This window comes from Mercenaria mercenaria, chromosome 19 (assembly GCF_021730395.1).
Source record: "Mercenaria mercenaria strain notata chromosome 19, MADL_Memer_1, whole genome shotgun sequence".
Taxonomy (NCBI): Eukaryota; Metazoa; Mollusca; class Bivalvia; order Venerida; family Veneridae; genus Mercenaria; species Mercenaria mercenaria.
Genome location: NC_069379.1, coordinates 23,661,057 through 23,678,978, shown reverse-complemented (window position 1 = coordinate 23,678,978; position 17,922 = coordinate 23,661,057). Strand labels below are relative to the sequence as shown.

At 34.8% G+C, this 17,922-nt stretch overlaps 1 protein-coding gene across 1 annotated transcript in view; it reads left to right on the top strand.

Moving 5' to 3' along the window:
- LOC123542208 (NADPH oxidase 5-like) overlaps nt 1-17,922 on the top strand; it is a 115,941-nt gene that overhangs the window by 26,351 nt on the left and 71,668 nt on the right. The window contains exon 2 of the mRNA XM_045327915.2: nt 8,417-8,728. Coding sequence (XP_045183850.2) covers nt 8,435-8,728 — 294 coding nt within the window. The 5' untranslated portion in view covers nt 8,417-8,434. The remainder of the gene's footprint in view (nt 1-8,416; nt 8,729-17,922) is intronic.

Below are 17,922 nucleotides of genomic sequence, written 5' to 3'. Positions count from 1 at the left end.
AAAAAAAACAAAGTGCCAAGCTGTCACATAATACGTCCGTCTAAATATTCAGTTACATACTATAAAGGTAATAATCTTGGTGTACTATGCCTTGTTAACCCCCAAAAAGAGTAAGAAGGAATCAAGGTATTTGTGAGGTTTCATTTGGGATGAAATTGACAATCGGATCAAAACTGTTTGAATGGACAATGGTAATTTCGCAGAAGTTGAGTACTTCAAGGGCCATAATCCAAAAGTGCAATTTTACGAGTAATTTAAGGGCCATAATCCAAGAGTGACTGGGACGATTTGACTGGTTGTCAAACTTGGTCGAGATATTATGCTCACAAACATTGTAAGCAAGTTTGATGAAGATCGGATGAAAACTGTTTGACTTAGAGAGCGGACATGCTTTTGGACACCGACCGCCGCCCGCCTGCCACGGGTGTTCACATAATACGCCCCGCTCTTTCAGAGTCGGGCGCATTATGCGCCAATTTCCTATTTAGTGCCTGTATGCCTAATAAGGACATTATTTTTGGATGAGTATTGATATTTTCTGAGATGTGTATTAGTCAGGGCATTTTTTTTCTGGGATGTGTATTAGGACAGATTTTTATTGTATATTTTTATTGTACTAGATTTATAGGCAGGATTGGTGTTATAGAATGAAACTTACACTGTCACTTTCATGGAAATCCAGCCTGCGTTGAAGCTGTCAAATCCAGCCTGCGTGCTGTTAAATTATTCAGCCTGCATGCTGTCTAATACAGCTTATGTGCTGTCTAATCCAGCCTGCGTTGAAGCTGTCAAATCCAGCCTGCGTTAAGCTGTCAAATCCAGCCTGCGTGCTGTCAAATTATTCAGCCTGCATTCTGTCTAATACAGCTTATGTGCTGTCTAATCCAGCCTGCGTTGAAGCTGTCAAATCCAGCCTGCGTTGAAACTGTCAAATCCAGCCTGCGTGCTGTCAAATTATTCAGCCTGCATTCTGTCTAATACAGCTTATGTGCTGTCTAATCCAGCCTGTATTGAAGCTGTCAAATCCAGCCTGCGTTGAAGCTGTAAAATCCAGCCTGCGTGCTGTTAAATTATCCAGTCTGCGTTGCAGCTTTGGACACTTTTTTCTTTAAAGAAAAAAGGAAAAATATGCCAGGGCACGTGTTGATTACATTCTTATGGTGTCTTTCCCATTAAAAAAGCTTACAGCTTTCTTACATCATGTACTGTAGTATGAGGGGAAAAAGAGGACATTTAAATAGATTACAATGTACTTAAATTAAAGCAAACCTTTAAGTCATGGTTATTGGAGAGGTCTTGTGCTTACGATGAAAGCAAAACTTTGTTTCAAACCATAACGACAGTATCCTTTTAGGAGTAAATTCAGCGGGTTGTATTTAAGATCTGTAGTTTGCTTATCCCTTTTTCTTTTTTTTCTGTGGTAACGATGTAGTTTTTGATGGGAATAGCACATTTTCAGATTACAGGTATCATTACGTCACACTCAATGCGGTCATCCCTATTATAAGTAACAAACACACGTGGCAGAGAGATTTTCGGACAGTAGAATTCTATAGCACATAGAGTTAATTACTGTAAGGATTGCATTTGCACATTCTTATCTCACAGTAAATGATGTACCTGGCCAGTGTTGCAAAATTTGTTTATATTTAAGGCACTACACATGTAGTATGCATATTAACTGAGATGGTTGAATATTTGATGCATTTTGTTCATATCTTTTAATATAATCATAAATGGAATATACATGTAATAATTGATCATGTATACATATTTATGAGACTTATTCTTTGTAAAAGAAATGGTTATAAAATGTCTTAACAATTGGCGAAATGGGCAGTTAAATAAGAACATTTGCATGATTTATATATTTACGATAGTATAACTTAAAAAATTAATGGGTTGTTGTAATTTTATAGCCCATTTTAAACTATGTAATGAATGTACCTAGTAAAGGTGCTGGACAAACTTTTAAACTATTATTTTCCACGATGTTATTAGATGATATTTGTTAATGATAATAAATGGATTGTATTTTGTTACAATCTCTACTTTTGTTTAAGACGGAATTTAGTAACTTTTACACATAATAATTATTTATATAATCTTGAATGATAGTAAAAAATGTATTGTTTTTAATTTTTGTTAATACATATATAAATTTGTAACATTTGTTCTGACAGATTCTACTTTTATTTTCTTTATTGTTTGTTGCAGCATTATTATCATTTTAGTCCTATTTAGGCTATGTATCATGAGACTCTGAAGTAATGTAAACTGACATACAACTTTCCCACAAAATTTGGATCGAGAACAAATTATTTCTGATTTACTCTCTCTAGTCAAATTGCCACTGAGATCAAACATTCAACATCTGGATTGGTCACAATGAGTTGGCTAAAATACTGATTATGTTTTAGTTTAAACAAAAAAAAAATAAATTTTCTTACAAAGTTAAGACAGTTGTTCATGATCTCCCAACTCTGATTCTCAAAAAAGGGAAAATTGTTTTATACTGACAGATCACATTATGTAACTTTCATATTAATATGTATTTTTTTACTGATATAGATTTCAATCTAATTAAGGCTTCAATAACAGATGCTTAATTTTCCTATCGGTGTCATCTGTTGTTTACATTCACCAATAATAGAGAGCTAATACAGAACAATATGTGATTTGATTTTATGATCATCTTAGTTAAAACCAATTTTTAATGTTATTTTTTATTCATCAAGTTTTCCTGAATTATTATTTGTTATAACTAATATCATAGCTCTCAGTATAGTCAATCTAATTAAATTTCAACACCTATAAGACATACTGGTAATTTAATTTGGTGTGAAAACAGTTTACTGCATGATATAATAACATCAGGTAAAGTAAATATTTCTGTAATTCAGTCAACAGAGTTCTAGGACATGTCTGAATCCATTTAAGTTCTTAAACAGAAAAAAAAATGTGTAAAACAATATTCAACCATCACATAACATTCATTGAGTCTATATAAATAACACCATCTCTCTGAATGTTTGGCTAGAACTTGGTGTAAGACCACAAACCTGTGTTTTATCAGGTCATTCTAAAAATAGACACAGGGGCTGATTAGAGAATGTGCTATTGGGAAAAGGCACAAGGAAAGGAAACAAAAAGAATAGCACTATTTATATTTGGACTACTTATAATACACCTATGGAACCTTAGATTTAATTCAATATATCAGCCTATAAAAGAAACAGACTCACACATTGTACAAAGCAGCTGGCCACTTGTCATTTGTATTATTCATCTGTTGGCATGTCAAACCAATGTTTGTGTAGAAAACGTAGATCTATACGCACACCGAAATTTATGATTAGGTAATCATTGAAAAGCAAGTTTATGCTTTCTAAGATTTAAATATTTCATCCGGTTAAGGAAGTAGGAGTTCACGTGCTTATCTCATGTACTACACTACTTAACAGATCCGGGATCTTAAAATACCTTAACTTCAATGAAACTCATAACTTACGTTTATCATGTAAAAACAATCTTTAAAAAAAAAAATAAAAAAATTATCCTGTTTGTTTCGACAGACGAGAAACATACAAAGAATGAAGTTATTTTTTTAGACCAAATGTTAGTTAATGTTATATATATGTACAATCTGTTTAAAGTATATAGTGAAACCACTTTATGCAATATATGGAGCGGTAGATTTTATACACTGCTTCATATATACTAGTAACACAAAATGGTTTCATTATGCATTAGTCAGTATGGGCGTGATAATGCGCTGATACCATGCTTGTCCAACACAACACTATTCAATGAGTACCGATATGAAGCAGATCATCATTTCATCATCATCATCAGCTGCAACAGTATCATCATCATCATCATCGGCAACAGCATTAGCATCAGCAACAGCATAATTAGTCATCACCGTCATTCATTATCATTTTTCATCATCATCATCTTTTTTCATAATCACAAATTATCAGTGTTCTTTATCGTCATCATTATGATCACGTATTCATCATTCATCACCACCATCATCAGTATTTTTCATTATCATTATCACCAGTATAATCATCATTATTCATCATCATTGTCATTCATTATCATCGTAGTCATTCATCATAATCCATCGATCTGTTCTGTGAAACAGATGTGATTAGAACTATGGATAAATCTACATCTCACAAACCATGTAGGTGGAGTCCCGCATATCACTTTAGGCCTATGGCGTTTGGAAATATATAAATCATTGGGATGGGTATATGCTATTGTTTCTGAGGAATTTCGAAGTCGCTGTTAAACAAACTTTATTCCAATGTGACTAAACGTTAAAACCATGAAGCGCTGAACTTTTACAACCAATGTGCGCGATTTAGGCATACAGACACTAAATAGAAAAATGGCGCGAAAACAATGGTAGTCGCATAAGGCATACAGACACTAAATAGAAAAATGGCGCCAAAAAAAAATGGCGGATAATGGCGGATACAAATAGTTCTCAGTTTTTTTTTGCTCTGTAGAGCTATTTTCCTTATTTTTTTTTGCAATTTTTTTGCTAAAATCACATGAAAGATCTATGCTTGACATATAGGTAGCATTTTCATAATGAAATAACAACATGACAAAATTTTTCATGGAAACTTAGATCATACACCACCAGTGTTATTTGGGGTCTCATTTTTTAGCTGATTTTGCAGTTTGTGTGTTTGACTGAAATTATTTTTCTTGCATCAAACATGACCCCCACTTTTCTTTTGATTTTTATTTAGCATTGACAAAACTCTTCAAGAAAATGTAGGTTACAGACATTTAAAATGGGTCCTGATGCGTGCTGCGGCCATTGGAAATAGGTCAATTTTATATAGAATAAAGAACAATAACTATTTAGTGTGTTATAACCATAATGGCGGATACAAATAGTCCTCAGTTTTTTGCTCTGTAGAGCTATTTTCCTTATTTTCTTTGCACTTTTTTGCTAAAATCACATGACAGATCTATGCTTGACATGTAGGTAGCATTTTCATAATGAAATAACAACATGACAAAATTTTTCATGGAAACTTTTCATACACCACCAGTATAATTTGGGGTCTCATTTTTTAGCTTATTTTGCAGTTTGTGTGTTTGACTGAAATTATTTTCTTGCATCAAACATGACCCCCACTTTTCTTTTGATTTTTATTTAGCACTGACAATATTGTTCAAGAAAATATAGGTTACAGACATTTAAAAATGGGTCCTGATGTGTGCTGCGGCCATTGGAAATAGGTCAATTTTATATAGAATAAAGAACAACAACTATTTAGTGCGTTATAACCTTTACCAAACGCGCAGCGCATATAACAAATTATTGCCTGTTGGTTATCTGCGCGACGATTGACCAATCCTTGCGCAGGATACATTTGCCCTGTGTGATTTACCAAACGCGCAGCGCAAACAACAGATATAACTATAAATATCAGTAATTTGCTTTTTTGTGTAAATTGATTACTTAATCAAATGCTAAATCTTTTGGTATTTATGTACTATAATGTTGTTTCTACATCAGTATCGGTCACAAAGTTTCAATACAACATGCAATAAAACCCAAACGTGCGTGAAGGTGCGATTTCCTCCAGCCAGCACACGCCCTCCTGTGGTACGCTTTGGCTCTTTTATAACTGTATTATTTCTACTACATGTACACTCGAACACGCAAACTTAGCACATTTCACCAAATCGCTTGTATTATATTAGACAAGTTTTAGACAAGTTTATTTCATTTCTTCCAGAGACCCATGAGGAATAACAAAGCATATATACAAATATGTTGAAACATCAAATTTCGATACAAGTATTCTGTATCATCAGACATAAATGCGAAAAACTATAGCATATATGATAAAGCTGAACTATCCGTGTAAATGGGCTGAGTGCTATTTTTCTATTTCCATTTGTTATTACCCGAAAAACACATTTCAACTACCCAGGTGTCGGCAAAATTAACCACTTTTTTGCACATGCCTTTACACAATTATAGGTATAGTGTGCGAGAAGGGTTTGAACGCTTACGTACTGTATAAACTATTTGCTGTATGTTTGCGGATCGTGTTAGAATAATAAATTGAAAATTGCATGTATAATTGTAAAGCAGAATAAATTATGTGAAATGTATCGTATAATGCAAAACGTGCCGAATGACAGTTCCTACCCCAACGGCCTGGAATTCATCTGTGTTTTAAGACTTATTCTAACACGATGCGATTCATTTTCCTATCAAACAAAGAAGGCAGATAACAGTGAATTATTATACAACAAATCACTGTTCTGACGTCACAAATATTACGTCATGGCGTCAAATGGCATAGCGGCGCGCTGGAAAAGAAACCGATTGAAAACGGGCAAATATTTAATGAATGTCGTCAAGGATGTATTTAAAAATCCTTGGTAACGTGTTAGAATCGAAATAATATATCTCATTTAGTGATTTGCTCTTGAATAAACCATTGTTTGTCGTTCAGATGCGTATTATTATATCACTCGGGCTGCGCCCTCGTGATATAATTCCTTCGCATCTGAACTCTAAACAATGATTTATTCAACGACAAATCACTGGATGAGATATATTTACCGGTGATTTGTCGTTAAATAAATCTTTGTTTGGAGTTCAGATGCGAAGGAATTATATCACGAGGGCGCAGCCCGAGTGATATAATGATACGCATCTGAACGACAAACAATGATTTATTCAAGAGCAAATCACTAAATGAGATATATTATTTCGATTCTAACACGTTACTAAGGATTTTTAAGTACATCCTTAACGACATTCATTAAAATTTTGCCCGTTTTCAATCGGTTTCTTTTCCAGCGCGCCGCTATGTCGTTTGACGCCATGACGTAATAATTGTGACGTCAAAACAGTGATTTGTTGTATAATAATTCACTGTTTTCTGCCTTCTTTGTTTAATAGGAAAATGAATGGGATCGTGTTAGAATATTTCTTAACCAACACAAACAGCTTGGAGTGCATCTGTTATCTATAAGATATGAATGTTATAATAAAGAGATTTATAGGCAAGTGTTTGTAACAAGTATTTCCCTGCGCAACTTTTTGTAATTCACTTGCTGGTAATACATGTTATTTATCTTTTTGAAATGCTGTGTCAGGGCCGAATATTCCGAAGTTTCGTTAAAGGTTTTCTTCACTCTTTAGAATTTGGTGTTAGGAAAAGTTGAATAACGTAACTTACGCGATTGTTTATTTTTAGGAATCATATCATCGATTTTGAGAAGTATCAATGTTTATTTATTATCTCTTAGAATTCAGATAAATCTCCTACTCAAAATAACTTTTATGTAAATTTATTGTTCTTGAAATTGCGTTCGTGTTTTCCGAATTATTAAGTGATGTGCAAACATGTTTTTTTCCATGTTTGTAATAAAGAGAAATAAAAATATCGTTTAAAAACTTGACTATATGCTTTTTGGTAGCGTTGTTGATTTGTGCGTCCACTTTAGGGATATTTGAAATACGTTGACCTTTTCCAATGACAGCAGAATGGCAATTAAAAATTGTACCGGAATCTTACAGTCATCACCTATGAAAACATTACATTAAGTCTTCCTTTCAATCCCGCGGGCGTCTGCAAATGTTAATACACAAAAGCGTGCATTATCCCAATATTCTATAAACGCGTAGGTCGTCTAAATAAGTTTTTTTGACTTACTACAACAGATAGTGTATACAGACAGTACCAGCTGTAACACAGCCGAGAATATTGGTTTTAGATATTACTTAAATAAAGTAGTAGCGAGCTCGAAGAGCAGGCCCGAAGGGCCTGCTCGAGAATCGAGCTTTACGGTAACGCAAGTATACTTTCACACTTGGTGATGGATTTGAAAAGTTTCGTCGGAAGTTTTAAAAAAGCGCACCCTAGCGGATTGGTGCTCACAGGAAGTACTTCTTTCCGGAGTGAATACAGAACTTGATTCAATTGCTAAAAATTATTCATCACGCAACAATAATGAAAGAATGATTTCCAGTTGTTTGAAAAAAATATTATTTGCATTTAAAAGATCAAGCATCGGCCAGAAAATGGAAAAAATGTCTTTAATAAGCAGAAAGAAACGGGAACGCGGTAATGACGTCACCGTGACACCGGCTTCCCATACATTTTGCAACGTATGATATTCACTGTTATAGGCATGGTGACACTAAATGTAGACTTTTTCATTATAGTGAACAGGTTCTCCTGAATTCTTGTGACTAGTGAATAGTTTCTTTGTGACAAATAAATGATGTATAATATTTTTAGATAAATCCGATTTCTTTGAGCTCGCTTTGAGGCTTTGCCTTAGTTCATATTATCGTATTAGAACATATTTAATAATATATTATCAACAGGTACCTTATATCATAATTTACAATCTTCAGCTGTACGCCGTATGAAGCATGTCGGGAAATTTCACCAAGGCGGATAATATCGTGAGAGAAGATCTCGCAGTCCGTGATGTGCACGAAGCAACCCTTGAAGTAACGAGATTTGGCGGTTATCCAGAAGACGACACCGAAGTTAATGAACAACATACAAACGCAAATAGATGTAATGTCAAAAACGAAATCGAAAACAGGATAGATGCTTCAAATGAGAAAAAGGTTGAAAATCATGAGGAAAAAAGTGTCAAAACGGACCAGAGGACAAATACTAATGATGTGAAAATTACTATTTTAGATGATACAGAGAAGGTATGTAAAGATATAAAAGTAGGTATGACAGGCAACAACGAGATTCTACTTTGTTTAATATTACTCATTAGGAAAGACAAGAGATTATAAATAAGGAGTAAGCGCAAAATAAGGATAATAGATTTGAGCAAATATAATATCGTAGTCACAGCAAGAATTCCGATCACCGAATGTTCTCGCTGATTACGAGGTTGGTAAGATATTTTGTTGTGATGATGGGTTTGTTAGATGTTTTGATGTGATGATTAACAGGTAGGTAAGCCATGATTGTTGGTTATGATGATTAACAGGAAGGTAAGATATTTGTTTGTGATGACGGGTAGGTAAGATATTTTGTTGTGATGACAGGTAGGTAATAAATTTGATTGTGAAGACAGATACGTAAGATATTTGGCCGTGGTGGCAGCTGTGAAAGAAATTTAGTTGTGACGATTTACCAGTAGGTAAGATATTTGGTTGTGATGACAGGTAGATAAGATATTTTACTGTGAACAAAGATACGTAAGATATTAAGTTGTGATAATTATTAATTATATTAATTAATATGTAGATAAGCTATTTTATTGTGATTACATGTAGGTAAGCTATTTTGTTGTGATGAAAGGTAGGTAAGCTATCATGTTGTGATGAAAGGTAGGTAAGCTATCATGTTGTGATGAAAGGTAGGTAAGCTATCATGTTGTGTTTGAAAGGTAGGTAAGCTATTTTGTTGTGATGAAAGGTAGGTAAGCTATCATGTGTTGAAAAAAATTTTGGGGTAGGATGTTTTGGCCAAAATTAAATTTCATTTCCACAACATGCAAAATATAGTCTGGATATTATTAAGTACGTTACAGTATAATTGATCATTGGGGTTGTTAAAAGTCATTTTAAGATAAAATATTTTAAAAATGTTTTTGTGAAGATTTATTTTCGGGTTGCTTTAATCACTGTAATCAATTGATTCATTGTCACACCTGCATGTATTTATCACAAAGAAATGTTTGCTATAATTTCACGACATTATAAAATTTGTTTTTACCATATCAAAGAAATGATAGAAATAATAATTAAAGAAAACTGGTTAAGGACACTGGAATTATCAACTATGAAAGACCATATTTTGCATTTTATGGAACCACAATTTATTTTTGGCCAAAATATCCTATCCAGAACTTTGCCTGGTCAAAACATCCTAGGCCAAAACGTCCAGGCCAAAACGTCCGACAACCGAATGTGGGTATAGGCAGGTAAGCTTTTTTTGTTGTGAGGATTAACAGGTCGGTAAGGCTTTTGGTTTTGAAGACAGGAAGGCAAGGTATTTGGTTATGCTGACTAAGCTATATGGTTGGGATGGTTAATAGGTAGGTAAGGTATTTGATTGGGATGACAGGTTGTAAGATATTTGATTGTGATGACAGGTTGTAAGGTGACAGGTTGGTAATATATGTGGCTGTGATGACAGGTTGTAAAATATTTGATTGTGATGACAGGTTGTAAGATATTTGATTGTGATGACGGGTTGTAAGATATTTGATTGTGATGACAGGTTGTAAGATGACAGGTTGGTAATATATGTGGCTGTGATGACAGGTTGTAAAATATTTGATTGTGATGACAGGTTGTAAGATATTTGATTGTGATGACAGGTTGTAAGATATTTGATTGTGATGACAGATTGTAAGATATTTGATTATATTTGATTGTGATGACAGATTGTAAGATATTCGATTGTGATGACAGGTTGTAAGATGACAGGTAGGTAATATATGTGGCTGTGATGTCAGGTTGTAAGATATTTGATTGTGATGACAGGTAGGTAATATATGTGGCTGTGATGACAGGTAGGTTAGATATTTGGTTGTGATGACAGATTGTAAGATTTTTGATTGTGATGACAGGTTGTAAGATATTTGATTGTGATGACAGGTAGGTAATACATTTGATTGTGATGACAGGTAGGTAATATATGTGGCTGTGATGACAGGTAGGTTAGATATTTGGTTGTGATGACAGGTTGTAAGATTTTTGATTGTGATGACAGGTTGTAAGATATTTGATTGTGATGACAGGTAGGAAATATATTTGATTGTGATGACAGGTAGGTTAGATATTTGATTGTGATGACAGGTAGGTTAGATATTTGATTGTGGTGACAGGTTGTAAGATATTTGATTGTGATGACAGGTTGTAAGATATTTGATTGTGATGACAGGTAGGTAATATATTTGATTGTGATGACAGGTAGGTAATATATTTGATTGTCATGACAGGTAGGTTACATATTTGATTGTAATGGCAGGTTGTAAGATATTTGATTGTGATGACAAGTAGGTTAGATATTTGATTGTGATGACAGGTAGGTAATATATTTGATTGTGATGATAGGTAGGTAATATATTTGATTGTGATGATAGGTAGGTTAGATATTTGATTGTAACAGGTTGTAAGATATTTGATTGTGATGACAGGTTGTAAGATATTTGATTGTGATGACAAGTAGGTAAGATATTTGATTGTGATGACAGGTAGGTAAAATATTTGATTGTGATGACAGGTAGATATTTGATTGTAATGGCAGGTTGTAAGATATTTGATTGTGATGACAGGTAGGTTAGATATTTGATTGTGATGACATGTAGGTTAGATATTTGATTGTGATGACAGGTAGGTAATATATTTGATTGTGATGACAGATAGGTTAGATATTTGATTGTAACAAGTTGTAAGATATTATATTGTGATGACAGGTTTTAAGATATTTGATTGTGATGACAGGTTGAAGATATTTGATTGTGATGACAGGTTGTAAGATATTTGATTTTGATGACAGGTTGAAGATATTTGATTGTGATGACAGGTTGGTTAGATATTTGATTGTGATGACAGGTAGGTAAGATATTTGATTGTGATGACAGGTTGTAAGATATTTGATTGTGATGACAGGTTGAAGATATTTGATTGTGATGACAAGTTGAAGATATTTGATTGTGATGACAGGTTGGTTAGATATTTGATTGTGATGACAGGTAGGTAAGATATTTGGTTGTGATGACAGGTTGTAAGATATTTGATTGTGATGACAGGTTGTAAGATATTTGATTGTGATGACAGGTTGAAGATATTTGATTGTGATGACAAGTTGTAAGACATTTAATTGTAATGGCAGGTTGTAAGATATTTGATTGTGATGACAGGTTGAAGATATTTGATTGTGATGACAGGTTGAAGATATTTGATTGTGATGACAGGTTGGTTAGATATTTGATTGTGATGACAGGTTGGTTAGATATTTGATTGTGATGACAGGTAGGTAAGATATTTGGTTGTGATGACAGGTTGTAAGATATTTGATTGTGATGACAGGTTGTAAGATATTTGATTGTGATGACAGGTTGAAGATATTTGATTGTGATGACAGGTTGAAGATATTTGATTGTGATGACAGGTTGGTTAGATATTTGATTGTGATGACAGGTAGGTAAGATATTTGGTTGTGATGACAGGTTGTAAGATATTTGATTGTGATGACAGGTTGTAAGATATTTGATTGTGATGACAGGTTGAAGATATTTGATTGTGATGACAAGTTGTAAGACATTTAATTGTAATGGCAGGTTGTAAGATATTTGATTGTGATGACAGGTAGGTAATATATTTGATTGTGATGACAGGTAGGTAAGATATTTGATTGTGATGACAGGTTGTAAGATATTTGATTGTGATGACAGGTAGGTAATATATTTGATTGTGATGACAGGTAGGTAAGATATTTGATTGTGATGACAGGTAGGTAAGATATTTGATTGTGATGACAGGTAGGTAAGATATTTGATTGTGATGACAGGTAGGTAATATATTTGATTGTGATGACAGGTAGGTAATATATTTGATTGTGATGACAGGTAGGTAAAATATTTGATTGGGATGACAGGTAGGTTAGATAATTGATTGTGATGACAAGTTGTAAGATATTTGATTGTAATGGCTAGTTGTAAGATATTTGATTGTGATGACAGATAGGTAATACATTTGATTTTGATGACAGGTAGGTAATATATGTGGCTGTGATGACAGGTAGGTTAAATATTTGGTTGTGATGACATGTTGTAAGATTTTTGATTGTGATGACAGGTAGGTTAGATATTTGATTGTAATGGCAGGTTGTAAGATATTTGATTGTGATGACAAGTAGGTTAGATATTTGATTGTGATGACAGGTAGGTAATATATTTGATTGTGATGACAGGTAGGTAAGATATTTGATTGTGATGACAGGTAGGTAAGATATTTGATTGTGATGACAGGTAGGTAAGATATTTGATTGTGATGACAGGTAGGTAATATATTTGATTGTGATGACAGGTAGGTAATATATTTGATTGTGATGACAGGTAGGTAATATATTTGATTGTGATGACAGGTAGGTAAAATATTTGATTGGGATGACAGGTAGGTTAGATAATTGATTGTGATGACAAGTTGTAAGATATTTGATTGTAATGGCAAGTTGTAAGATATTTGATTGTGATGACAGGTAGGTAATATATTTGATTGTGATGACAGGTAGGTAAGATATTTGATTGTGATGACAGGTAGGTAATATATTTGATTGTGATGACAGGTAGGTAATATATTTGATTGTGATGACAGGTAGGTAAAATATTTGATTGGGATGACAGGTAGGTTAGATAATTGATTGTGATGACAAGTTGTAAGATATTTGATTGTAATGGCAAGTTGTAAGATATTTGATTGTGATGACAGATAGGTAATACATTTGATTGTGATGACAGGTAGGTAATATATGTGGCTGTGATGACAGGCAGGTTAAATATTTGGTTGTGATGACAGGTTGTAAGATTTTTGATTGTGATGACAGGTAGGTTAGATATTTGATTGTAATGGCAGGTTGAAAGATATTTGATTGTGATGACAAGTAGGTTAGATATTTGATTGTGATGACAGGTAGGTAATATATTTGATTGTGATGACAGGTAGGTTAGATATTTGACTGTGATGACAGGTAGGTAATATATTTGATTGTGATGACAGGTAGGTAAAATATTTGATTGGGATGACAGGTAGGTTAGATAATTGATTGTGATGACAAGTTGTAAGATATTTGATTGTAATGGCAAGTTGTAAGATATTTGATTGTGATGACAGATAGGTAATACATTTGATTGTGATGACAGGTAGGTAATATATGTGGCTGTGATGACAGGTAGGTTAAATATTTGGTTGTGATGACAGGTTGTAAGATTTTTGATTGTGATGACAGGTAGGTTAGATATTTGATTGTAATGGCAGGTTGAAAGATATTTGATTGTGATGACAAGTAGGTTAGATATTTGATTGTGATGACAGGTAGGTAATATATTTGATTGTGATGACAGGTAGGTTAGATATTTGACTGTGATGACAGGTAGGTAATATATATGATTGTGATGACAGGTAGGTAAGATATTTGATTGTGAGGACAGGTAGGTAAGATATTTGATTGTGATGACAGGTAGGTAATATATTTGATTGTGATGATAGGTAGGTTAGATATTTGATTGTGATGACAGGTAGGTTAGATATTTGATTGTGATGACAGGTAGGTTAGATATTTGATTGTGATGACAGGTAGGTTAGATATTTGAGTGTGAGGACAGGTTGTAAGATATTTGATTGTGATGACAGGTAGGTTAGATATTTGATTGTGATGACAGGTAGGTAAGATATTTGAGTGTGAGGACAGGTTGTAAGATATTTGATTGTGACAGGTAGGTAATATATTTGATTATGATGACAGGAAGGCAAGGTATTTGGTTGGGATGACAGGTAGGTTAGATATTTGATTGTGATGACATGTACAGGTAGGTACTATATTTGATTGTGACAGGTAGTAAGATATTTGATTGTGATGACAGGTAGTAAGATATTTGATTGTGATGACAGGTTGTAAGATATTTGATTTTGATGACAAGTTGTAAGATATTTGATTGTAATGACAGGTTGTAAGATATTTGATTGTGATGACAGGTTGAAGATATTTGATTGTGATGACAAGTTGTAAGATATTTGATTGTGATGACAGGTAGGTTAGATATTTGATTGTGATGACAGGTAGGTAATATATTTGATTGTGATGACAGATTGTAAGATATTTGATAGTGATGACAGGTTGTAATATATTTGATTGTGATGACAGGTTGGTTAGATATTTGATTGTGATGACAGGTTGTAAGATATTTGATTGTGATGACAGGTATGTTAGATACTTTATTGTGATGACAGGTAGGTTAGATATTTGATTGTGATGACAGGTAGGTAATATATTTGATTGTGATGACAGGTAGGTAAAAGATTTGGTTATGAACAGGTACATAAGATGTTTAGTTGTGATGTCATCTTAGCTAACCATCTGTCCATTGACGAGATATCATTGGGTAATTATGGACTCGATGCTGTCCATTGACTGCGGATATTGCGTAGTTTCCAACTTGTTTTTAGTATTTCTAAATATATACTGTTTAGGTCTTTTTTAGAAAAAGGTACATGCTTCCAAACTTGTTCGTTGAAGAAAAGATGCTGCCTTGTTTGAAAGAAGTCGTCTTTTAAAAGCTGCCTTACATAACAAAAAAGCAAAGAAAACGGCTAAGAATTTGATATAAATACGACATACTTTTATATGGTATTGAACGGTTAACCTATCCTAATTTATACATTTTCCCGGGATAAAAAGTATATCTTTGCATAATGTTCATGGAAAAATGCTGTAAATGTTTAAATACCGTGGCCTGCCTAATATTTCCCCCTTTGAGTCAACATAACGCAAAATTTACCAAGTACCATGAAATGAAGAAGTTCAGACATCGGCAATATGAATTTGTCACAGCCACGTACAGTGCTTGAGTTTATACATTAAATTTAATGTTCCTAATTCCTATCAATTTATTTGTTTGTTAGTTTTTTTCACTATTTCTGTACAAGCAATTTTATGGGTAATTTCTTGCTGGGTTCTCAGACATGGTTCCTAGCTTGTTCACGGCATGTTCATAGCAGTCTCTTCAAGGGATGTCCATAGCAACCTCTTCACGGCATATTCATAGCAATCTCTTCACAGGATGTTCATAGCAACCTCTTCACGGCATGTTCATAGCAATCTCTTCACAGGATGTTCATGGCAACCTCTTCACAGCATTTTCATAGCAATCTCATCACGGGATGTTCATAGCAACCTCTTCACAGGATGTTCATGGCAACCTCCTCACGGCATGTTCATAGCAATCTCTTCACGGGATGTTCATAGCAACCTCTTCACGGGATGTTCATAGCAACCTCTTCACGGCATGTTCATAGCAACCTTTTCACGGGATGTTCGCAGCAACTTGTTCGCGACTAATTTACATGTAAAAAACGAACGTCCCGAGGTCATTGTATCTATTTTATGGAAGTGTGCGCGGCATGTTCGCCTGATATGCACGGCTTGATCGCAACAAGTGTTCGTGGCAAACTATAATATTTCCGTAAGGGCTATGCCCTGCCCTTCTTCCAAAAATTTTATTGTGCATCCTTGTAAATTCACTTAAATGGAGTTAACAACTTCAACAATGTATATTACATACACCCCTTTGTCAAAATTTTAACCTGAATCGCTTCCCATTGTCTGTCATAAAAGTGCCATCTCGATATAAAACTTTATATAAATGTATATGAAAATAGCTCCAAAGCTTTGAAATGGCCCCGCAGCAGTTCATAAGCTTTGGAATGCCCTCGCAGCAAGCATACAGCTCCAAAGCTTTGGAATGCCCCCGCAGCAAGCATACAGCTCAAAAGCTATGGAATGCCCCCGCAGCAAGCATACTGCTCCAAAGCTTTGGAATGCCCTTGCAGCAAGCATGCAGCTCCAAAACTATAGAATGCCCCCGCAGCAAGCATGCAGCTCCAGAGCTTTGGAATGCCCCCGCAGCAAGTATGCAGCTCCAAAGCTTTGGAATGCCCCCGCAGCAGGCATGCCCCCGCAGCAAGCATACAGCTCCAAAGCTATGGAATGCGCCCGCAGCAGGCATGCAGCTCCAAAACTTTGGAATGCCGCCGCAGCAAGCATGCAGCTCCAAAGCTTTGGAATACCCCCGCAACAAGCATGCAGCTCCAAAGCTATGGAATGCCCCCGCAGCAAGCATACAGCTCCAAAGCTTTGGAATGCCCTCGCAGCAAGCATGTAGCCCGAAAGCTATGGAATGCCCTCGCAGCAAGCATGCAGCTAAAAAGCTATGGAATGCCCTCACAGGAAGCATGCAGCTCCAAAGCTTTGGAACGCCCTCACAGCAAACATGCAGCTCCAAAGCTTTGGAATATCATCGCAGCAAACATCAGAGATTCATGCTCAATGTCCGCATTTAAAAAATCTATTTCACACATCTTGAATAAAATAACAAAAGTATGACAGGTTTGTTTCGTGTTGAGAAAGGGTAATGTGATTTAACGTTGAGCAAAATTTAAGGATGAATTTGTTTTAATTTCTATTCCTTTTAATCTTTTTCCAATGTATTTACATGTATATATATTGTATATATGTGTTCTTTAATGTCTTTGTGAAGCACTTTTGAGCGCACATATTTTGTCTGAAAAGAGTGCTATATAAATGTGGTATAATAATAATAATAATAATAATAATAATAATAATAATAATAAAAGATTTCCATCGCGGTAAATAAACTAAACTGGCGCGCAATTTAGCAGCGAACTATCCCGGTGAGGCCACATCAACCAGGTGCTAGATCAGTTGAATTCCTAAAATGGAACCTAAGCTGCTGACCGCAGGACGTCCTGGTACTACAGGCATACAACATACTTGTCCGATCTGGCTTCGAATAAGCGTCATCAGTGTGAGATCATTTTCAAAATCCGGAATGTTCAACAGCTCAGAAAGGTGCAACCCGAAGCAGTCACCAGAGATCCTGGCTATGCCACATTTATGATACATGGCTTGAAGTGGATACTTCATTAGCACAGAAGCTGATGTTCTTTACAATAATTACTACTAGCTACCTTGTTGAAATTCGAATGCACTAGTCAGTGATTTCAGCAAGATGAGCGGCTCCTTAACCAGCATTATGATGTGAACAAAGTTTTAATTATGATCACGACAACCGTCGTGACGTGCAACTCTATACCATAACCGGTGCGAAGTGACGTGACACCTCAGAAGTAAATTGCTTGCA